We start from the raw sequence: 24,592 nt of genomic DNA, 5'->3' as shown, positions 1-24,592 counted from the left end.
GTGAGATATCATTCCTGCCACCGTCCTTTCGATTCATCATTCAAGCTTTCAAAGTGCACCTGCAGCTCGGGCAGCGCTACTAACAGGAATCCGGCCGTCTTGGTCAGGGCAAGTCAGATATGTAGGAAATCCTGCTTACGGAGTTTCGCATATCGTCCATTGAAAAGTGCCAAGATACCGCAACGGATGTAAATTTTATCACACTGACAACCATCGAGACAAAAAAAAATGTATCGGATGCGCTTGGCTTTTTTAGACGCAACCACACGACGCTAAGACACGATGACATGCCTCCTGCCCAGCTCACATGCAAGATGGCACCTACGGCTGCAAGTAGGTTCCACATGCCACGGCCATAAGCAGCGCTGTCCAACACTCCCAGAGCTAGATCTAGTACAGAGACAGAAACATCCAAGCAAGTGTAACGGCAGGACGACCGCCGCTGTAGCTCTATAACGGGCACGTGACGCGTAATGCGGTAGACACGGGTTCTGCTCTCACCAGAACCATATCGTCTTCTCGTCCATTTTATCTGTCTTATCCTTATCATTTCTGAATTTCAATTCAAAAACAGTGATTAGGTGAATAAGCATCCATAAGCACTGCAGTACTGCTCGATCACATCGAAATGCTGCCACCCTTTAAAAAATTCCACATGCTTCCTACTATTTTAAATAATCCAATATGAACGTATAGAGATCCCACATAAAAATCATTATATTCCCGTATACCAAATGAGGCACCCTCTATGTGGTCTTCATATTCTGTCTATGAAAATTATGGTGATTCCTTATAAAAAACAATAAGCAACAGCAATGAATAGACATCCCGCTATCTCCTTTCCAATGATTCATGACGTATTAGATTCTTGTGGTTTTATGTGATAACTGACAGCCACTCGCGGACAAAAAAAGCTTTGATAGTAGTTTTTAGACGTATACCTGGAACTTCTCTCCCAGCGTTTCCTTTCCGCCGTAATGCACTTTCCAGAGCTCGACTTCTCTCCAGCAATTATCCGTGTTCATCGGATCGTCCATGTAGCCACGGCGAGCAATCGAGCAGTCCATCGCCTGGCTGAGATCAGACGTGTCAGGTTGCTCCTGAAGGCAGTCTGAGAAAAACTGCGACGGAGTGATACGACACTCAATGAGCATCGAGTGCGCCACCTGTTGGCACGCTGAGTGACCCATCGAAATAAAAACCTACAGCATATTGCACGCTCAGACAGTTGCATCAGTAAGACCCGCAATGAAAAAGAAACCGGTGAATAGTACTTTATGTACATACGAGTATACTCGGCATGCTATATAATAGTATTTATAGCTCCTGCATGCCTATCGTTAACACATGGTAGACAACCCTTTTTTTGTTCTTCGAAACTGACAGAAAGTTTTCTAAAGCCCACCTTCGACGTTTTAGCCGGAAACTACGCGGGGCGTGCTTTCAGCGTTACTTCGGCATCTCGAACCGGCTACTGCCTCTGTGTTCACGCAGCGCGAAAACCACTTTGTCATCGTGGTGCATTTGCATTCCATAGGGCATTCTCTTTGATTGGCTACGACACCGACCACATGCCTATCGCGATACAGAGGTCCTCATTAGTTGGCAAAAGAAACCACCTGGCACAGCAACGAAAACCCTGATATTGGAAAAATTATGCATGAGCGCACCTTTTTAGCCCTCCACAAAAACAAAGAAAGAAAAAGAAAGGCTAGAAACCACGTCATACGTCTGCGACAGCCTAAATATGTCACCTAAGACCCCTTCTCATTACTTTAAAAAGCCCTGTATAATTATTTCAGCATCGCTCTGACTTTTCTGTCTATTTTTTGCTATAGAAAGGTAAAATACTACTACATGAATACAGAAATGATAGTGATTGAAGGATGCAGCACTGTGCCTTGCTGAAATTCGCACTACCTTAATGAATTCATAAGCTCCCTAAAAACATTATATCGCTCATACTATTTAGAATTCGCACCATCTATAGCAAATCGAGCTTGGATTACGCCTTTTCTTAGAAACCTCGTAGTTGGACTGCGAAGGCAGCATTGCGCTATTTGTTACAGGTGATTTCTTTTCTTTAGAAAGGTGGTTACCATATCTACCAGGAAATACGCTCTGCAACCTACCATGCGAGTGACTAAGCAAGGATTTCATCCAAAGCGAACTTACTCAGCAGAAGCATATAATTCATTCATAATATTGCACCATGAAGGAGCGCCAACGCCTACATTATCAGGTGCACCACCACACTACAGTCGAACATCGTTATAGCAAAGTCGAACCACACAAGAAATGCCTTCGTTACTTGCAATATTAATTACAAGCATGCACGCTGATATCGGCAGATAAACAATCACGAACAGATCTATGCAACACAAAATGAAGCGTAATGCTTTTGACGGGTATTATAGTTACTTCGCTTCAAATTCGCTAGCGACCTTTAGCGTCACATGCGCAGCATAGTTTGTCCCTGTTCATGACAATTTATTCTTACACGATTACTGCTGGTGAGTGTGATAATTCTGAATCCTCATTTTTCACATAAAAATTTAAATTAAGGGGTTTTACATGCAAAACTACGATGTGATAATGAGGCACGCCGTAGTAGGGGACTCCGAAATAATTTGGACCACCTGGGGTTCTTTAATGTGCACCTAAATCTACGTACACGGGTGTTTTCGCATTTCGCCTTCGTCGAAATGCGGCCACCGTGGCCGGGATTCGATCCCGCGACCTCGTACATAGCAACCCAACACCACAGCCACTAAGAAACCACAGCGGGTATTTTTCACTTTCCAACTTGTGTGCAGTCTGAGCACTGCCGTTCTTGCATGAACGCGCGCACATAATATGCGACTACATCAGTATTGAAAAGAATAATGCACCATGCTGCTCTTCGCTGTAAGCTTCATTAACCAGTGAAGTGTTTTAAGCTTGCAGCATCAAGTGCCTTGAAAAAAGTACAGATCGAACTCATTCGGCCACTTACTTCTTTGACGTGCTCCGCAGTGGACATTGGCGTGCCCTCGGGAATCTTGAAGCACACCCGCATGACTCCGTCATACTTTTGTTCTCCAGGAACAAAATCCTAAAGAAAGCATCCAAAGGCACCAAATCACTTCTTGTGAGTTGTGAATTCGAAAGCATTAACTTCCAATTTCAACGCCGCTGAGTGGTCCTTGGAGTTTTGCGCTGCGATTAAAGTTTTCGAGTTTTGCTGCGGGGTACGTTATCGAGTTTAGCGATTAAATTGGTGCGGATTACTTTGTTGTATAGTTTCTACGTTAGCATGTTACTGTAGACAGGAATCATTTGTACGGTATTGCTGATAAATCGAGGACGCCGCCTGGCACCGACTTCCAGCGCGATGAGAGATCGAGGAAGCAGCAGAGCCACGAAGGCCGGCAGGCGCACGCAGCAGCTAAGCCTAGTGGGGATGAGAGGTACGGACCGCGCGCCGGCTTCCGTGAGCGAGAGGGCGGCATCCGCACGCACGCGTCACGCGACTGCCTCACCGACGAATACCCGTCTCGCTCCGTGCCATTGCGTCGACGTATCTGCGCCGTCGAGGCACGCTGGTGACGTGGTGTCGCGGCGATGCCCTCTCACCTCACGCAACACCTGGCGCGCTAGCGCTTGAAGCAGGTGTTCCGTTTCGTCCGCTATGCTCCATCGAGGCGCCCACGTGACGTAGCGTCGCAGCCAATGAGAATTTAGGTGCCGTTTTGCTTCTACAGACGCCCGCTTTTTCGCTCAATGGGCCATTTGATGCATCTAAATAAGCATTAAATGACATATTTGAAGATTCCCCGATATGAAAGTCGGAGCACGGTCAACGAAACTGCTGCTCACGTTGTGATGAAGGTCATATTGAGGTTATTTGACAGCTTACAAATTAAATTGTTCGAGTTCAAATAATTATTTAAGGAGAATATTTGTCTGAAGTTTCAGCACGCGAAATCACTGCGCGGCCAAGAGGACCAAGACTTCTGACCCTTTAGTTTGCACGTAGAGCAGCCCTCGTGAATTTTAATTCGGGGCCTGAAAATTCCGGACCTGTTGTTTAGAGACATGAAGGTTTGCCTTCACATTAATCACAACTTCGTGCAACTCGAGCCCTTTATTCTTTAAATGATCATAAAGCGCCATCTTTAGCGGCCCTACAGATGCTAAAGAACCCGGAAACTGGATAGTGGCTCAGAATTATTACTATCGTGAAATACCACGAATACTAAAGTCAAGCCACGCTGTACAAACAGCTCGCTATTGCCAGTGAAGACTCACGTTTCACGAGACGAAAATCTGCGTACGCGATGTGTCAAGCAGTAAACGTGTCACCACAAAACGTCTAGCACGATGGACCTTACGTGTAACACTCGTTATCTGTAACGTAACAAGATACTAAGCCTACGTCGCTTTCTCCAGAAAACGACACAATTAAAATAAACTGTGGGTTTAACGTCCGGAAAGCTTCCCAGTGGGTTAAGTTGGACACTGTATAGGAGGGCTCCTGAATAATTTTGACCATCTGGGATTCATTAACGTGCACCTAAATTTAGGCACATGAGCGTTCCTGCTCATGCGCCTGCGGCAGTCTGTAATCCAACCTACAACTTTCGTGCGCAGTCCAATTGAAAATTCAAAGGAAGTTCACTTCATGCACACGCCCCCGTATGGAAAGTTTTGAGAATTGTGAAGAGATAAATCTGAAGGAAACGTCAAAGCAAGAACTGACACTTCAGCAGTTTAGATAACTTCTACCGAAAAAACTAATTAACACAAATTGACAGCCAATTTGCGCGCTCCTAGCGTACAGCCGTTTTGTGGCTGGCAGTTGGCCCAGCTTGCCAGTGCTGGTTCCGAAGCCAATGAAGCACGACGTCAGTAACTAAGCCCCTGATCGCCAAAAGTGGGTGTGTCTTAGACTAATATCGAAAATTATTGCAGGCGCTACTTCACAATCTGTCCACCTTCTTTCATTGTGGCAAACAAAAACATGTTCAAATAAGAGACGACAGAGTGATGAACATGATGTATGTGCCTTAATGCATCATACTCTATGGATGACTACTACTTACCCCCGGCAGCACAAACTGATCAGTTCTGAAAATCCTCATGAGGGCTATTTCCATCCCTCTTCCTTGAGATAAGGCCGACCGTGACTTCTGGTACCTGTAACATGAATGGGATGAAGGATAATTTCTGAGAAAATTTCACTTGTAGCGTATCAATTCACAAGTATTCACTGAAGTATTGCATTTCACATAAGAGTGTTTACATGAGCACCCACTTATTTTTGTAGCATCGTTAAATATAAAAGTGATTATCGACTATAATTGCAAAGCAAACCATTGACGGGCGACAGCCAACATATTTATTTCCGAAGGACTCGTCCTTGCCATAACTAAAGAATAAAAAAAAACAGTGTTAATACTGTGTTCTTAAGATAGCTCAAAGCACGATTGAAATAAGAAAATTACATTCTGGGATATTACGTGCTAGAACCACGATATGACACAAGAGGTAAGCCGTAGTGGGGGATTCCACAATAATTGTGACCATCTGGCTTTCTTGAACTTGCACCCAATGCATGGTACATGTGCGTTTTTGCATTTAGCCATCATCGAAATGCGGCTGCCGCGGCCGCAGTGAAACGCCATAGCGACTCCGCCACCATGGCAGGACACAGCACTATCTTGCAGCTGCCGTACAACAAACACATTGCGATAGTACAGCAATAGTGCGCCAGTGCTGTAAACGCAGACATGGGCAGATTGTACCACCATCGAAAATTCCAATAAATTTTGCTGCGATCCATTAGGAAGGAAAGAAGCCGGTATAAGGGGTAGGGCTGCAATAAGACTTACACTAAACAAACATTAAATAGGAACACATGTTTTCACTCTATTGTACTAAAACTGGGCACTAAAACTTAAGCATTAATTTAATATACTAGCGAACTCTTCTTTCGCAAGCTAATCTACTGTCGCGGTACCATGTTAAGAAATTAGCCCTCTGCATCTCTGTATTTCTATTTGTAGTACTATTCAGTCACCCTATTCGATGAAAACGAGCTGCCTTGCGGTACCTCCACAAACTGTCAAGCTTGTTAAGCCCTGTTAAAACCCTGTTAAGCTTTGATTCAGCCAAGTCTTATGTCGTGAAGAGCAGTATTTTTTTTTTTCACTCTCAGACTTCTGTCTCGGGTTTGCCTTGAAATGATGTCAGTAACCACTATCTCCAGCATATAGTTTCGGCCACAAAATGTAAAAGGGTACACGATGAAACATAGTCATTCGTCACTTCGTATTGTGACAAAATATGGATGCGGTATGTCGCCACCTTTTTGGAAATCTTTTTATATTTTGACCCTAAACTGATTTCTTTGTGTATGCCTTCAGAAGGGCTGTTTAAAAAGACCCCTGAAGTGTGTTTGGTAAAAAAATTTAAACTAATTACAATTTAATTAAGAAAATTGCCCAAAATATGCCCATCACGCCAGCAGTCATAACTACCGATCCTACCATACGAAATGAAAATGGCTTGGCAGCAATGTTGGTGTTTATTTAGGCTGTACAATGAACTAGAATCTGTGCGCTGTTATCAGTATTAAGTATGTTATAGCCTATAAAACAAAACATCTATAGTTTCAGAAGGTCGCATTTCAATTGAAATCCTTTAATATCAAAAGTTATTCATGGTTTTCAGTAATCCTAGTTCATTGCACAGATTATTGTTTAAGAAAGAAGCATGGGAAATTTCATTGAAAAATATTGGTTCATTGAAAAGTTACGAGCTTTCGAGCAACAAAAAACAACTGAAAATTAAGTTTCGAGAAAGACAAGAATTAAGTATTCCACACACTTAATATACATCAATGGAAGGTCGTGGGAGGCTAAAGCCCACCAGACTCATAGGTGGGTCCACAGTGGTATTCTACCACCATGGGTGGGTCCCTTCTTAGCTGCCACTAGTTCACCTTTACATTGTTTTACATCGCTGTTTTTTTTTTCGGGATTGTTTTTCGTCAACTGTCAACTGACGGTTACCATTCTTCACGCCTGTTCGGCCGCTCCTGAGGCAAGCTACTGTGGTGTAATACTTATCATAGATATTTTAACATCTGGGACATTTAAAGTCAGGAAAAGACAGCTTTCACAAAGGCAGAACAACACGCGGGAGCAGTGTAAATAGCATGATGATGATGATGATTTATTGGCATCCCCTTTGAAACGGGGCGGCGACCAATAGTCACCTAGTCTACTTGATTTAATCAGGTATACTATACATGCTCTTTATCTAGCATTTTTGTATACCTCTCATTTTTTTATTTTTCCAAAATTTACCTTGTACCGCTACCTATGATTTTAAGAGATCAGGTGGTATCCATCTTTTCCCTGCTTTTTTTCCACAAGTACTCTAATCGTCTCTTGCTTATCTCTACGGCTGATCTGTTGATGTTTCCTTCCACTTTAAACCCAAGCGCTTTTGGGAGTTGCACGTTACCTACGATTCTCGCTGGGTGGATCCCGTTGCATTCCATTAGGATGTGCTGAGCGGTCTCTGGATCTTTACTGCAGCATACACATGCCTCATCTAGTTCCGAATATTTGTTCCGGTATGCTTTGGTCCTTAGGCAACCGGCTCGAGCCTCAAATAGCAAGGCACTGCCCTTTGTGTTATCGTACAGATTTTCCCTTCTAATTTCTTTCTTCTCATTCTTGTAAATCTCTATTGTCCTTTTTGTTTCCATTCTTTGCATCCAATTCACGGTCTCTGTTTCTCTCACTTTCTTTCTGATGACTCCTGATTGTCTATTTACAGTTTCGATTATCCTGTACTTGGTTGCCAACTTCCTTGACCTCTTCCTCCATTCTGTGTCCACGCTTTTCATGTAGAGATACTTGTGCACTTTAGCTGCCCATTTATTTTCATCCATATTCCTGAGCCTTTCTTCAAAACTAATGTTGCTCTGTGCTTCTGACTTCAAAAGAGGCCCAACCCATGTCACCCTGCACTGCCTCATTTGTGGTATTACCATGGGCTGCCTAAGCCAACCGGTCTACTGATCTTTGGTTAACTTCCAAACACGACAAGATTTTAAGCATATAATGGCATTTGCGAATGTTAGCGCTGGCACCATTACTCCTTTCCAGATTCCACGCACCACCTCATACTTATTGTGGCCTCACATTGCTCTGTGTTTCATTATTGCTGCATTCCGCTTCCCCTTTATTTTCAGATTATCTTGGTGGTTGCTTAATTCTTTCCTTTGTTTATGTGTACGCCGAGGTACTTATATTGCTTCACTATAGGTATTAATTGCTGTTGAATTGACACCACAGGCACAGAGTTACTCGTCTCTTCATTAAAGATCATAATTCCTGATCTCTCTGTGCTAAACTTAAGGCCTAGATTTGTCGCTGCATTCCCACAGATATTCGCAAGTATATGTAAATCTTTTTTATAGTCCGCTAGTAGCACAATTTCGTCTGCGCACATCAGTCCAGGGACCTTCTGTTGCACCATTTGTCCATTACGCATGTAGGATAAATCAAAACCTATTTCGCTGTTTTCCAGTCGTCTTTCTATACCCTTGACGTAAAGCGTGAACAACAATGGTGACAGAGGGCATCCTTGCTTCAATCCTTGATGAATTCCCACCACGATGCCAACACGATGCCAAATGTGTGCCCCCATGTGGCAATTTCTGCAATTTGATTAAAAAACGTTAGCGATTACCCTTGACTAATTTTATTAATCTTAAAAAATCTCATAATAAACTAATCTAAAAGTATCGCGCGCATTTGAGCACAACGATAAGTTTGTTTTAATGATTGAAATGTAGGTTTCGTTTACAGAAAATGAAAGTTTCGGTTTCAAGGAGGTTTGCGCGCAGGTATAAAAAACAACGTAACTTTTGAAGAAAACCGGATAGAGATGTAATTTTTTCTGCACCACAATTCTGAATGTCTGCAGATTCTTAAATTATCAAAAAATAAAATTAGCTTTTTTTGAAAAAAAAAACAAAGATCATTTTAAGGGTGGCGTCAACCTTAAAAGGTGCAACAAGAAAAATGGGAATGGTTATACCAACACATTTAACAACAGAGGCACGACACACAGAAAATAGCCGGCAAAGGCTAGGTTTACAACAAGCTGTGGTTCCGCTCGACGTTGGAAATCAACTGACTGCAAAACTTCCACCCAGGTTGGCAGCAGTACGGACCTGGCGCGAACCAGTGAGACTGAGGATACGGTGCCATGCCGCGGAGCGTGCGTAAGTGCATTCGATTCCTCGCAGCAACTGCCAAGTCCCCTCTCCCTCCTCTGACAGCGGTCGAATGCAAGAACGATCACGTAGCACGCCTTGAATGTACATCAAAGGGACAATAGGGATAAAAATTAATCAGGCTTTGTTAATTATTTACTCTTCTAAAAACCCAAAAGGCCAATGTTACCACGAGAGGAGGAAGAAAAGGCTTGAAAATGAAACGACAGCAGCGATGCCGCATTGAAGTTCGCGCACTAGCCAACTGTGACGCCATGGATTTTGGCGTTGTCTTCTGGATAAGTTCGTATCGGTAAATATGGACAGATTTGTATACTACAGATATTAGCAAGTTTCAGTAAGTTTTACTGAGCCACAGTAGTTGAACTAAGAGAAAATAGTTGGAAATCGTGACGCCATACTGTTGCATCGGCGCAGGGGTTTCGACAGGAAATTTAAGTCATAGAATTTTGTTCTTCACTTCCCCTTCCAAGAATCAACCTAGTGCCGTGAAATTAATGACAACAGTGATTTGAAAGTGCCTTCTGTAAGCCTAAACTGATTTAATGTTTGTTTTAGTGGTCGTTTTAAGGAACTGCATTGTTGAAAGATAATCCGGAATCCCCGCTGGGATGTCTAACATTGTAGGATTGAGAATTCAGGACTTGAAACTCCTTAGTTCATTTCAACGACTCAAAACTGGCAAACACCGTAAAAGCCCATAATGCATGACGTGCTATGTGCATTTCTCCGAATTGTTCCGAACCGTTCGCTGAAGCGCAGTGCGATGACGCACTGTACAAAACTAAGACACAAATTGCGTGCATTCCTATTGTAGTCGGTAGCAGTTACTAATAACCGCAACGGCAGTTCCATCCCACATCGCAGTGTGGCTTCAGCTTAGAGATAGCTCACGTGCAATGCAACTGCAAGAGAGCAATTTCTGGTCGCCTTGTTAAGCCCCCAAATGTTTCAGGTACCTTTGCCAACTTCCCTCCAATACCATGCAGTGCCTACCGAGATTCGAGAGATTATGGCTCCTCGATTGAAACAGACAAAGCAAACTGTTTCTGATAATAATAAAATGTACTAATAGGGCACACTTGATTAGGTAAAATTAGCAAAGTCAGGAAGCACCTGCTAATAATGAAGAGAACATAATGGTTCGGTCCCCAGCGCGGAAGTGCGCCTTTTCCTTTTAGGCCAGTCCTTCCAGCAGGATTCCTACGGTAAAGACAATGTTGCATATGTGAATACGATGATCAAAAAGCACGCAAGCTCCAATATTTTACAAATAAGCATGCGCTACTGCCGTAGCTTAAGTCCATAAAACAACTGAACGTTGTAATCCTTATTCCTCATACTTCTAAAATATTTATTGATGTTCTTTCTTTTTTGCAAAGGAATGTTATCTACACATAACCGCCTTTCCACTCATTTAGACTAATTCTTAGGTAAATGAATTGTACAGAAAAGCATGTAACACAAGCTTATGTAAATGTAAAAGAGCATTACGACCAATGCTTGCGCGGTTTATAATGTATAATGTATTACCGCAAATTATTATGCGGCTACAGTGCTTAAGCGCCGCCCTACATTATACTGACTGTGTGCAGTATTTTATGATAGTGCAGAAAAAAGTTCGCGGTGACGCTCACCTCGGCACTCCTTCGTTCTCGAGAATGTAGATGATGTTCGTGCCGTCAGCATCTTCGATCCACGACCGTCGGTCTATGCTGACGCCACCAGGCGACGTAGACAAGCAGTTCCACTTCAGCGACGGCATGCTTTGAGCGTTTTCGTTTGTCGTGATCCTGAATTGTACAAAGCAAAATACTTGAAGCTGCGGACCACATGCTTGCCCTGTGACGCTGAAAAATGTCGCTCGAAGCTATGATACTTGGTACATTATCATTACAAGCAGCTAAGGAATGGTAGTGGAAAGGTTACCCGGTACGCCCGCCTTTTTTTCTGCGTCCTTTTATTGCACAGTTAAAGTGGCAGCATTCAATTTATAGTGGAGCATTCCGTATTGTAAAAAAGAAAAAGCCATCACGGCTCACGAAACCTTGTACCTGCAACGGGGGGCGCACGCGTTGGGCGAGCGGACATGGCTGTTTTTTATGTGCGCTGTCTTCCCGCGCGCCTTGTGTTGGAGGACACGTACTCTCAAGTGTGCGACACACATTGAAGCGAGAGGAAGGCCGAAGCAATCGCTCCCCGAGGCCGGCATTCATTACACCAGCGTTGTGACAGCGAATGTTCGTGGTCATCTAGTGACACCTGTTGATGTTGTCATGCGCGTGCATGACACCGTGCTTGGTAATTCGTAAGCGAACGCTTTCTGCAATTCAAACGGCCGATGAAACTATGAACCTTACTCCATGTAGTTTCTAATACACAGTTGTCGCTATCAATGCGTCACCTTTCTGGCGCGAGTGTGACTTCATCTTTTGAACAAGAAGAATTTAAAATTACTCATAGGAGCTGCTGACCACTTTAAGTACATCTGTTTACAGTATTAGAGATACATCTCGTAATCTCAATACTTGAAAACTGCGCGTTTAATAGGCATGGTGGCAGCAGTAATGAAGTGAGTCGCTTAATCATGTTCGTGCGTAAGTAGGGATGCTAATATGGTTTCTAAAGCGATGGTGAAGCAAATGGTCATAAAAACTAAGGTGTACGCTGCGTACTATATGTAGGTGTATCGCAGGAAAGATAGCACAATTAAAAGAAAGAGACGCAGGATCGCTACGCCTAAAATTAATTTTTATTTCGAAACCGCGAGCTTAATTATAACAAGTAGCATACGTAGACGCGCACTACAACATAACCCTGCCACAAAGTGAAAGTGATCCGTTCTCAATGAAGGTGTTTGGGCTTCGTGCGCTGCAGTTAAATGTAATTTAAATATATCAACTCGCCCCAATTTTCTGCTTCGCTGAACGGCATGTACTACATCGCAGCAAGGGCTCAAGATGCAATGTGCTTTAGCCATGTAATCCACGAAACAGTGCACCCTGCTCGAGTGCGACACGTTAGAGTGAACAGGGAACAAGGTGATTTTGTTCCTTATTCGGCACTATTATCGAGGCAAGGAGCCGAGGAGCAATGTCTAAAATGTCAAACAAAAAGATAAAATGAGCCATTCCACTCTGTGAACGTGAATGGCCAGCAAAGGTGTCGGGCACACGACGGAGAACACACGACTTGCGTCGTCTTGCATGGCGAGCCGCTTCCAGCTGGCCTCTCGGGAACGATCTTCGCCGGTGTTTGCCGCCCGCCGCCGTCGATTGCATTGTCGCATCTGTTCTCGCCGTCGCCATTCCTAGGCGCCTTGCTCCTCAGGAGTGCGCACTATACGCGGCCTCCCCATTACGACGAGAGAAGTGTAATTCAAAATGGAGAACGGCACCTTGTCTTGCCGACAACGCACGACGGTGCCACCGACCCGGGAGAGCGGAAGGAAATTAGGCACGCACGAGCTTGGAACGATGAAAAGAGAGGACGGTGAGAACGTAGAGATGGCAGACGCGGGTCGCACAGCATTAAATCTTCGAGAAACTTTATTATCTACCAGAGAGTCTACTGGTCTTGAAAATGGTGCCTCTATCGGTAACTAATCTACTCAAAATGCATATCCAAATGATGAGATGTATATGGTTTTGCTTAGAATGAGGCGATCTTGCAAAAAATTCGGGAGCTGACTTTTTGCACACGCAGATCTGTTGACGGACACGAAAAACGCATATAACTTTAGCCATAGACAGCTACGCTGTAACATAACTATGGAGGTGGTGGTGGCGTGGGGCAGAGGTACAACACCGGACTTCTAATCCGAAGGTCGCAGGCTCGAATCCTCCTCCAGTTCACTGCATTTTCAGGCCTGGAGTGGCGCCGGACACCGGCAAAAAAAGATTGCCGAGAGCCAGTGGGGCTATACTAGTCCAGGTGCAACCAAATTAGGAAGGCCCACAAAGCTTGAACTAGGACACTCCCTCACCAGAAAAGGAATTGGCCTCCCTGGTGCAGTATTCGGCCACTACCTCCCTCATGACCCCTGCAATTAAAGGTGCAAGTTGGAATCAGCTAGCACAAGACAGGAGTAATTGGAGATCGCGAGGAGAGGCCTTCGTCCTACAGTGGACATAAATACAGGCTGATGATGAACTATGGAAAAAGCGTGGGAAGAGCGATTGCATGGACTTTTGACGCTGGCCTATTCGCAATTTCTATGCTACTCTCTAAATATACATAAAACCACGTGACCTGCCACTACACATAACGAGCACATAGTCCCACATTGGAACAACATAATTATTTGCACTCAGATTTCGCCCTTACTGCGACATCTCTTTCTTTGTCTAATAACATACACGGACGCTTGCTCGAGCACGACCATCTTGAAAATGCGAATACCACACACAGAAGCTTAACAGGGGATAGGTGGCTAAATTACCTAGGTGGCGTTTTACTGTCTCAAAAAGTCGTGAACTCGAAGTGCCAATCAGCACCAAGCTGCGTAACGGGATTCGTGGCACGCGTCGGGCCACGCACTTACATAAGGATATCCTCGTCCACATAGACCTGCAGCGGCGTCGGGAACTGAGATCTGGGCCTCGTGTAAGCGACCGGGTCGTAGTCGAGCCACATCACCTCCCAGGGAACAAACTTGTCCGGCACTGGGAAGCGCTGTATCTTTGTGCCCGGGTACGGAGACTGGCGCGAAATGTAGTGTAGCGTCGTCTGCTGCTGCATGGACGTACCCAGGGACATCGGGTCTGGGAGAAGATTTTGGCAGAGTTTAAATGGCACGGTATAATGCTTGCAAGCTATTACTCATAGAAATGCTGCATCTTCAAGAAGTACAAATCGAAACTAGGAGAAAAAGAAATGTAAAAGGACGAGAAAAAAATTCAATACAGGAGAAAAGCTCTTCAAGAAACAAAGCCATGAAAAAAATCCCCGTTCTGTTTGTTTCCTGATGGCTCGTGTTCTAATGCGAAGAGTATGAAACAGCGAGAATTTTATTGCGATAGCAATTATATCGGCACTGCAGGCGCATTTGTCCTCGCCGGCATCGTGAGGTTCCGTATAAAGTTCAAGGGCGATAAAATCGCCGCCGCGTGCCGTATGCCGTATGGGCGAGTGAAAGCGTGCGAGGGTGACCCGACGATCGCTGCTCAATCTCGCGCACGCAAGGGAGGAAGCGGGAAGAGCGCCTGCTTCCGTCACGGCTCCGGGGGGAGGGTAGGGAGGCGGGGGGCGCGTTTTACTGTGGGCCGCTGTATCTTGAAAGCCATCTGCGACGGGGACAGAGTCCGCCGCGCGGTGTTTTTGCGGCTTAGTTCGCGTTGACGTGAAAGAAAGCCCGAAATTCAATGCGCTCGTTGCTACTGCCGCGCTTCCTCACTCCTTCGTTTTGACAGCGAGTTTCCGCGGTCATCAAGTGAGATGTGTTCATGTTGGCTTGAGCACGCGTGACACAATGCGTGTTAATTTAGTTATGCCTATGTTTACAAGTTTATATGGCCGATAAAACTACCATCCTCCCTTCATATAGCTGTCCACTAATTTGCTAACGCAGTCGATGCTTCGCATTTCGGGCGAAACTGCGACTTTTTTTATCGCCTTCCAGTTCACATCAAGCTTACGAAGCAGCTACTGCTATTTGACAACCAAACAAATAAGTGACAACCTAATTTCTAAACGAAAAAGGATATTAGAGCGTGCGAATGACTATCTGTAACCATACTACGGCACGCCTTTCGTGCTCAACTTATCTACAGCCGAACATATGGTTAGCAGAGAATAGGAAAGGAAAAGTGACAACGGCGAGGTATAAATATGCTATAGTTCTTCCGCCGTATTAGTGTAATTACCAGAGTAGTATAAAACCCGAACAGACGTGCATTTTCGTAGGAATCATGGAACGATAACACTGCAACCTACAGAACGATTAAAAATCTATCTTAACTTGTTCCCTTTGTTCCACAGTTATAGAGGAAAACGTGCAAGAATAAAAAAAAACAAAGAAAATGTTTCCTGTGGAAACGAAGCATGGCATACTAAAAGAGTGCGAGAATTACGATTGGTGGAAAAGAACTAAATGAATCTGAGACAGGCATGTAAACGCCCAAAGATGGAAGCGGATGTCAACGCCAAGAAATCGAATAGTGTGCGTTCTTAGAAGCCTGCACCCCCCCCCCTTCTTTTTTGGGGGGAGTGAGACTGCTTCGCTTTCCAGCAAACGAAAGTAGGGTCCACAAACACGGGAACATAGAAACCTAACCTTTTTTTTTTAAATACGAGCCCGAGCTTGACACGCGTGAACGGGCAAAATACACTTTGCAGGTGGGAAAATATGAAGAGGAGGCTGACGCCGCAAATAAAGGCACGGATAGAGAGAGAGAGAAAACAGACTTTATTCCAGGTCAGACTAAGACCTATGGGATAGAGATACTCAGCTCGCTTTCAATACTGATGAGCAATGTCTGACGGCATCAACTGTTATGGGATGCTCTCCACTCGTACCTGCTTTTGGCGTTTATCGTTGTTATCGCCAAAATGATGGACAAAGTACTAAAACACCACCTCCCCTTTACACATTTATTAACAGGCTTTTTTATGTCTGCAGTTGAAAGAGCATCAAGTCCCCCTGCAGGATGATGAGGGCACACCGCGAATCTTCAACGAGGACGTAGAAATGCAGGACAGGGACAAGCGCTGAACTTCCGATTGCGGGTTTATTATGAATGCGCCTAACTTAACAAAGAGTGAAACAGCTACCTGAAAAAAAAAGCATCTACCAACGACCAAAGCAAGATAAAGAGACTCAAGTGAGTATCAGTAAAAGAGTCAAAAAGAAGAGGTGAACGAATCTGCGAAAGCAAGAGAAGAACATCAAAATTATAAATTCGCATCACAATCGCCATCCGAAGCTGCGGCTTCCCGAAAACTTGAGCTCTTTTTTTTGATAGGACAAATAATACAAGGATGGCTTTATGGGCTAGTTAGTAAATCATCTTAAAGCGGTAAGAGCGCACACAGGCGGGGACAGATGGAAGAACAACAGGTAACATGCGCTATACTACAACTGATTCTTTATTGGAAGTAGCAACACACATAAAGGCTGAAACAGCCAATGGGAAGGCTAACAAAGCCAAACACCAAAAATATGCGGAAAAGACAGAAGAAAAAAGACACTGCACCCTGTTGTCCTCTGCCCTTTACATAGCGACATCCAGATATTCAATTTCCTTTTTTTTTTTTTTTGAGAGCGACAAAGAAGGCATGCTTACAGAATTATCTATCACGATAGATTTTATATGCTTCTATCACTTCACGCGTCAGCTTGTCCTTACTTCTTAATCACTGAACGCTCCCCATATACCGGTTCACAATAAACTTCTACAGTGTATTGACAGGTGGCCCGAAACGACGGTCTTTCCAAGCAGATTCTTGTGCTGCCTATAAGTCTGTCATTCATACACCTGCCCGACTGGCCGATATATCTTTTCCCGCAGTCTCAGGGAGAGAAGTAAATTATGCCTTCCTCGCAATTAACAAACTGCTCCCTGTGTTTTATTGAACATCCTGTTTTCTTTCTAGAATCAGGATTAACGATAGAACGCATTTCTGAAAGTTTGTTGCGGGCAGAGAAGATAACATCTACACCAGCGCGCACGCCATTTTCTCAATAAAACATCCAATCCAATGGGAACATTCAATACAACATCCAATAGGAACATTGGCTGTTTCAGCCTTTATACGTGTTGCTCCTTCTAATAAAGGATCAGTTGTAGTCTAGCGCTGTGTCCGGTTGTTCTTTCACTCTGTCCCCGTCTGTGTGAGCTGTTACCCCTTTAATACAAATAATAGCTTACTGACGCATGCACTCTTTGCCCGCCCTATTTGTTATGCGCCCTCACAATCCTGAATCATGAAGCAATTAGCCTAAGCATATCTAGATGCTTTTTCTACATCATCATAATGATCATCATCACTATTATTATTGTTATCGTCAGTGTTTTGTTGCACACAACCACAATCACAGACAAGAGGAAGATAGCTAGCTGGCAACTGCCACCACCAGGAGGGGCAAAACGCGTGCCGGCTCCAGAACAGGAAAGGTACATACAAAAAATTCAGGCAGAAACTCACCTGGGAGTTGTCTAAGTATGCGTAAGCATTGTGCCACTTGCTCGTCCCCACGCAGCCCGGTCTCATTATCAGTTTTATGAAACTTGATCCGGACAAACAAGAGCGCTGCGGCGACACGAACTGGTGCGGACGGCGGCGTAAGGCGCATTGATAACGCGTGCACTCTGCTGCAGGTGGCGCTGATGACGTTCCGATCATTATAAGCCGTTATCGCTCTTTGAAGCCTTATCCATTCGCGTCGAACCATTACGAACCGAACCGTGACCAACACCGCCGGCGGCTACATATGTCACGGCCGCGCGGACCGCATCTTGAAAGCGATCCGCGATGCCGACAGAGTGCAGACTGCTGATAGCTTGGCGCGCTGTGTTCTCGCCTCTTACTTATCGTTGAAGAGAGACGCGCGGGCGCGTATCTTGAAAGCGATCTGCGAAATTTACAGAGTGCGGCGTGTGCTGAGAGCTCCCTGAGCGCTGTGTTCTCGCCGCTTCATTCGCGTTAAAGCGACAGGCAGCATGAAGATAAAGTCGCTCGCTGCTGCGGGCTCTATCTTGAACACGATCGTCTTACATGACGGAGGGACTGACGGACAGACGGACGGACTGTTTGCTCGTTGGGTAAGCATAGAAATGCTTACGAAATAGAAAGGCCAGAGCAAGAAGAGGAGAAACATTAACAGGGAGAGAATAATAGTTTCCCCCCATCTCACCCCTTGCTCTCGAAAGTGAAGTTAAATATCGCCACGCTGTCCGATGTGAATACTGCAGTCCTAGACTAGCTACCTCCTTTTGGGTGTGACAGTATTGTCACCTTTCTGTTGTCTTGTAGACCACATAATCTTCTCCGAATGGCGCAAACGTACCGAGTGGACACGGCAACACTGCCGTGGCAATGTCACCGACTTTCCCGCTCCTTGTGCAGGCTCTATCTGGGTGCTTTTGGATCAGCGCTGCTGCAACTTTCACGGCAGATGGACGCTTCCAGCTTGCATCGCCTTTGGCTTTGCCAGATTGCGTCTTAGGCGCGCCCTTTGGTGATCCCGTCACATCGCGGCTGCCACACGTGGACAATGGCCACAGCGCATCATCAACACGCACCGTGACGTCACCCGACTATCTCGGACCTGCTGACTTTCTGGCTTTAAAAGGGACGCCCGTTTCGGCAAACATCAGTGGACACGGCAACACTGCCGTGGCAATGTCACCAACTTTCCCGCTCCTTGTGCAGGTTGGTGATCGAAAATACGGTTTTCGCAGTGATTTTCTATGCTTAGTTGTGTTGCCGTGTCCACATACTCTCTTATGCTGTATGTCTGAGTGTTTTGCCCTTGCTCGTTTGCTAATGGCTCGCTCGGGATATGTGGAAGAAAATCCCGGACCTATCACCGAAGAAATGTTTAACGAGATGATTAAGACACACAGGGCGGTCTTGGAAAAAGTAACTAATATTGAAAAAAAACAAAGCATCTTTTGAGGCTCGAGTAGAGGGCAGGCTTTCGAAAATAGAGGAAAGATTAGAGATCTTGGGCGAAGCTCCAGCTAGGCTTGCTAACCTTGAGAAGTTTGCCAATGAAACTGAAGCTGCAATGGAAACTCTTGGTAAAAGAGTTGACCACTTGGACCGTAAATCAAATTCTGACAGTAATGCTCTCGTCAAACGAATTGATGACCTCGATAATCACTCTCGGCGAAATAATCTCATTATCAGAGGGATAAAAGATGTGAATGAAACTGAAGAGGCATTACGTAAGAAGGTCAACGTTGATGTTTTTCATACAATTCTAAACCTAAAAGTTGATTCAGTCGAACAGATTCATCGCCTAGGAAAGCGACAGGGGGGTAAAGATCGGCCAATCATCTTGAGGGGGGTAAAGATCGGCCAATCATCTTGAGACTCTCAGATTTTCGAGATAAAACTAAAATCCTGCGAAACTGCTTTAAGCTTCGGGGTAAGGAAATCAGCATTAATGAAGACTTTTCTAAACGAATTGTTGAGATCCGCAAACGACTATGGGATTCCAGTTCTGAGGAGAGGAAAAGGGGGATCAAGGTGAAACTTACGTTTGACAAGATGAAAATAAATGACGTAGCGTATGGTTGGAACGAGGCTACCAATTTGAGGTACATATGTACCTGACATGACAGGCACGGTAACAACGATTGACGGCGTCACAGTGCTTCTAAACAGTTCAAGATAATAAACATAAATGTAAGAAGCATCTTAAATAAAGTTACGGACATTGAGGCTCTAGTACTGGAAGATGACCCCGATATTGTGGTACTTACCGAAACATGGCTTAAAAAAGACATACTAGATACCGAACACCTCCTGGATACAAATTCGTGAGAAGAGACCGCGAAACGAGAGGAGGAGGTATTGCCCTGCTAATCAAAGAATGTATATTGTTCAGTATTCTCCCGCATGTCACTGATGTCGAAGATATTTGGCTTAAAACCAAACTTAATGATCGTACAGTATTCGTTTGTGCTATGTACAGACCACCAAACTCCCCAGTGAATGTGCTTCATAAGTTAAGAAGCTTTATGGACACACACCTGAAGCACGAAGACAATATTATTTTATTAGGGGACTTCAACCTCCCTGGAATTAATTGGTCGACACTTTGTGTAGAGGGACGTGAAGTCCCTAATTGTGAACAACTACCTGAGATCGCTTTCTGTTATGATTTAACTCAGGTCGTCTCAGCTTGTACGCGTGTGGGTCCAACTGCATCCTCAATCCTTGATCTAATATTCTTATCTGGTTCCTTGCTCCCATTTCTTCAGATGTGTGAAATTGATGAAGGTCTCTCTGATCATAAAATGGCTATTATGTCACTAGATGTGTATGTTAATATCATGCGTGAGAATGAGAAACTTGTGATTCCAAACTTTAAAGCCGCCAATGATCTGGCAATACTGGAACATATGGAGCAGTCATATTATTCTTTTTTGGAGTTGTACAGATCATCTGGTACTACTGATGAACTGTGGAAATTTTTTCATGATATGACAGCGTTTTGCATACAACATTTCATTCCTCAGCGTTCTAAACGTGCAAGAAGAAGAAACCCCTGGGTAACTCGGGAGATTATACACACTAAAAGAAAGCTTAAACGTATGCGAAAGGCTTGCACCCTCAGTCCTAGTATTGAACAGAAACATAACATTCATCTTTTAGGCAAAAACCTCCGGCATAACCTGAAGACATCTAAAGATAAATTTTATAACTCAACGCTGAAACGATCTCTCAACGAAGCCCCAGACAAGTTTTGGAGGTACTTGAATCCAACGTCTAAGTCGTGTGTCATGCACACAGACAAAAGTAGCCAGGATCAAGCGGAGGCATTTAACTCCTTTTTTTCCTCAGTCTTTACCATCGATGACGGTATCTTGCCTACCATCAATGACAATGCTGACAGACTTCCTATTCAGAATATCGGGATTACAGAAGATGATGTTTTCAATCTGTTGCTTCACGTTAATATAAAGAAACGTCCCGGTCCTGATGAAATCCCCAATGAATTCCTTTATAGATATGCAGAATGGACATCCAAGTTTTTAACACTAATTTTTCAATCATCCATTTCTAGTGGCTCGTTTCCCACTGCCTGGAAGCGCGCAAAAATTGTGCCCATACATAAAGGTGGTCCAACCTCCGATACCAGCAACTATCGACCGATATCGCTCACGAGCACCTGTTCTAAAATGCTAGAACACGTTGTATCAAAGCATCTGCTCACCTATTTAGATAAACATAAACTAATTTTTCCAGATCAACATGGCTTTCGCAAAGGATTGTCCACCGTCACTCAGCTTATTGAACTTGTACATGACCTTTCTAGCACTATTAATACCCGTGGCCAAACTGATATAATAATCTTAGACTTTGCAAAGGCCTTTGACAAAGTGTCCCACAAAAAGCTTTTACTTAAAATAAGCGTTACCTTCAAAAATGTTGCCCTTACGGGGTGGTTCACTTCCTACCTTGCACACAGAGAATATGTTCAACTTGGACATCAGCAATCTAGTTTATCTCCCGTGGTATCTGGGGTACCCCAGGATAGTGTCTTAGGGTCCCTTTTATTCCTACTTTTTATAAATGATCTGCCAAATGACATCACTACCCAAATGAGAATGTTTGCCGACGACTGCATTTTGTACAATAGAATTGAGTCACCAGGCGATCAGGCCGACCTTAATCTTAACTTACAGAAAATTAAGAACTGGTGCGATCGGTGGCAAATGCAGCTTAACCCAACTAAATCGGTTTTTATGTCGATCTCTAGAAAAAAGAATATTCTAAATTTTTCATAAAGTATCAACGGCCATGAACTTGCTCGAGCTAAACAATATAAATACCTAGGTCTTATATTTACACCCGACTTGCGTTGGAATCTTCACGTAAATGAGCTTTGTGCAAAAGCTAACAAAGTATTGTGGGGTCTGAGACGTAACCTGCATTGTGCCTCCCCTGAAATTAAAATTTTAGCTTACAAAACCTTGCTAAGACCCATAATTGAGTACGCAAAAATAGTATGGGATCCCTACACCCAAAGTATCTGTCTAAAACTACAGAAGGTCCAGCGCCTTACTTCTAGGTTTAAATTTAATAAATACCGCCGTTTCCACTCTCCAACTGAATTATGTAAACTTGCAGAGCTCCCACCTCTACAAAAACGTACCGAGTTTGAAAGGCTTAAATTCCTGTTCCTAGTCATTCATAACCACGTCAAAATAAGATACGACAAGTACTTCCAAATCAAGACACAGGAAACATCACGGCACGGACACAGTATGTATATACCTCCTCCCACAGCGCACAATGACTGATTCGAATAGTTTTTTCCCAGGGCAATTCAGCAATGGAACTGTTTGCCCAATTCAATTGTTCAAATAAAATCAGTTAATGCATTCTTGGAAGCATTACATTGCCTTATGTACACTGATGCACCTTGATGTTCTGTACTAATATTGTGATATAATAAGTCAAAATGTGCTCTGTAATTATATTGTTAATGTGTTTCATATCAGCAGTGCTGCTTCATCTTCTTTTTTCTTTTTTGTGCATTGGTCAAGTGCACAAATGCACTTCTCTGTTTATGTATGTTAAATACACTCCTGTAATAGCCCGTCATATGGGCTGACAGTATCAATAATTAAATAAAATAAATAAATGTAGTCGCCCAATAGAAACAGGTGCCTCACCTCCCTTATTTGAACAAGCCTGCTTGAGGGTCTCCAGGTAGATAAGCGACAGAGACATCTTGCGCTGGACCTCCTCCACTTGACCACGAAGTTGATCCAGTACGGTGCGTTGATAGTCCACGTCCTCCAACATCAACGTCAAGCTGTCAAAAGACAAAAGACTACCTATGCAGTCGCGCCGCGCGGCGGGCGCCGAGCGCAACCGTTTTCAGCAAAGGCACTCTCCAGAGTGTGCTGAATCACTTATCTGTACATTTACCTGACGAGCAATATTAAAATTGTCACCATCATCCTATTTCATGTGTACTTCAGGACAAAGGGCTTTTAGGCGTTGTTGTCTGAGATGACAACGCCTAATCATTTACTGTCCTCGACTACGCTTTCCTCCCCTTTGCACCGATTATCTTATTCTAACACGACGTGGCCAACACAACACAACCACAATGCATCTCTACGAGTCTTCCGATTGGACTGAACAGAAGAAAATCCCCGTAAGACCAACCTTATGTTGATACATTAGCAAGCGATAGCTTTGTAAGCGTTCCTCAGCATGTGTTACGGAACAACGCTCATATACATACGTATTACATATTTACATACGCACGAGTTTATTCTTTTTCACAATAGCTTTCAGTAAATGTTAATACCTTCTTATCTTCATTCAATCTGATTGTCTTCTGATACCGTTTCTATCCGGCCCCGTTGATATTGCCGTTATTCACTACAGCCGCTGTTTCGTAAGATGTCACCGATTCTCTTCCCTTTCTCCTTTTATCATTTGGCGGCATAGCGAATAGTTCGATCTGCGCACGGCCAGGTCCACGGGAGAGTCATCTTTCGAACTACGACCTATAGCAGATGACTGAGAACAAATCACTACACAGCGCCTCTGGTATAACCCGTAAAGTGCATGTGTAGTTCATTCGTACAACCGTTTCTGACACATACCGTGACGCGTTGGAAGGCGTCCCGTGACCACATTTTAACAGCGAAGGTGTTTTAGCTAACCGTAAAAAGTGGCGCCTGCTGTCGCAAAACCTCGTCGAGCTATGACGTCACCACGTTACCTAGCAAGCAGTAGTAAGTGGTTCGTATGGAAAGGGAAATGTTGGCGCTATCTTCTCGCGGAGCGGCTTGTGCCTCGCCTCCTCTCCGTGTTGCCTTGACATAGGACGTTAAGGAGAGGGAAGGAGAGCATGCTCGGGAGAGAGAAAAATGAAAAATTGTAGCAGCACCAACGAGGCAACGCGCAGAGCTACTGCCGATGCCGCCCGCGTTGCCTAGCCGCGCATACACAGAAGTAGTAGCGATGACGTCACCTCGTGTTGCCTAGTAACCTCCGGCGCAGGTGCGCACACGCTTCGCCCGACACAGACACGGCTCCTGCCTGTCTGCCTGCCTGCCTGCGTTTGTGGGATGCCAGGAATGCTGTCGCTCGTGGGCGCCGACGTGTCCAGCGCTAGTCACGCGAAATGTCGCGAAAGGTAAGGTACCTCCGAAAATGATCGCTCGAGAATACCTTCCCTACGTGCGCAAGTTAAGACCTAGCAGCAACCAAGTTAATACCTAGCAGTAGCAGCCAGTAAGACTAGAGGATTGAGACTTTCGTTGTGCCTAAGCTTTGCATGACCGATTGCAAGCTTGCCCGCTTTTTTTTTCTTCGTGGTCAGCTGTGTGATGCGCACGCTCAATTTTGTATAATTAGTGCTGATAGACGCACCTAACGCGGTTGCTATGCGACGCGCCTTACGAGTAGATTAAGCGGTACTGTTATTCAGCAGCAAAATCCAAAAGCCCGACGTGCTTGCACTTGTAGGAACGCGCCGCAGTCCCGCAATACGATGACAGAGCTATAGCGAATTTCGGGGACGAACTTCCTTCTTCATCCTCAGCTAGAAGATGCGCGAGCTGTTGCTATGCGATGCGCCTAGCTCGCCAAACA

At 44.4% G+C, this 24,592-nt stretch overlaps 1 protein-coding gene across 1 annotated transcript in view; it reads right to left on the bottom strand.

Annotated features, from left to right (window-relative positions):
- LOC119458868 (transient receptor potential cation channel subfamily M member 1-like) overlaps positions 1–24,592 on the bottom strand; it is a 96,754-nt gene that overhangs the window by 18,126 nt on the left and 54,036 nt on the right. Inside the window, exons 21-27 of the mRNA XM_049671479.1 lie at positions 22,651–22,793; positions 13,842–14,061; positions 10,936–11,091; positions 10,415–10,501; positions 5,085–5,178; positions 2,996–3,094; positions 942–1,121 (exon numbers count right to left, since the gene is read on the bottom strand). Of these exons, the coding sequence (XP_049527436.1) occupies positions 942–1,121; positions 2,996–3,094; positions 5,085–5,178; positions 10,415–10,501; positions 10,936–11,091; positions 13,842–14,061; positions 22,651–22,793 (979 nt within the window). The remainder of the gene's footprint in view (positions 1–941; positions 1,122–2,995; positions 3,095–5,084; positions 5,179–10,414; positions 10,502–10,935; positions 11,092–13,841; positions 14,062–22,650; positions 22,794–24,592) is intronic.

This window comes from Dermacentor silvarum, chromosome 7 (assembly GCF_013339745.2).
Source record: "Dermacentor silvarum isolate Dsil-2018 chromosome 7, BIME_Dsil_1.4, whole genome shotgun sequence".
Lineage (NCBI taxonomy): Eukaryota > Metazoa > Arthropoda > Arachnida > Ixodida > Ixodidae > Dermacentor > Dermacentor silvarum.
This window is presented reverse-complemented; position numbering and strand designations above follow the sequence as displayed.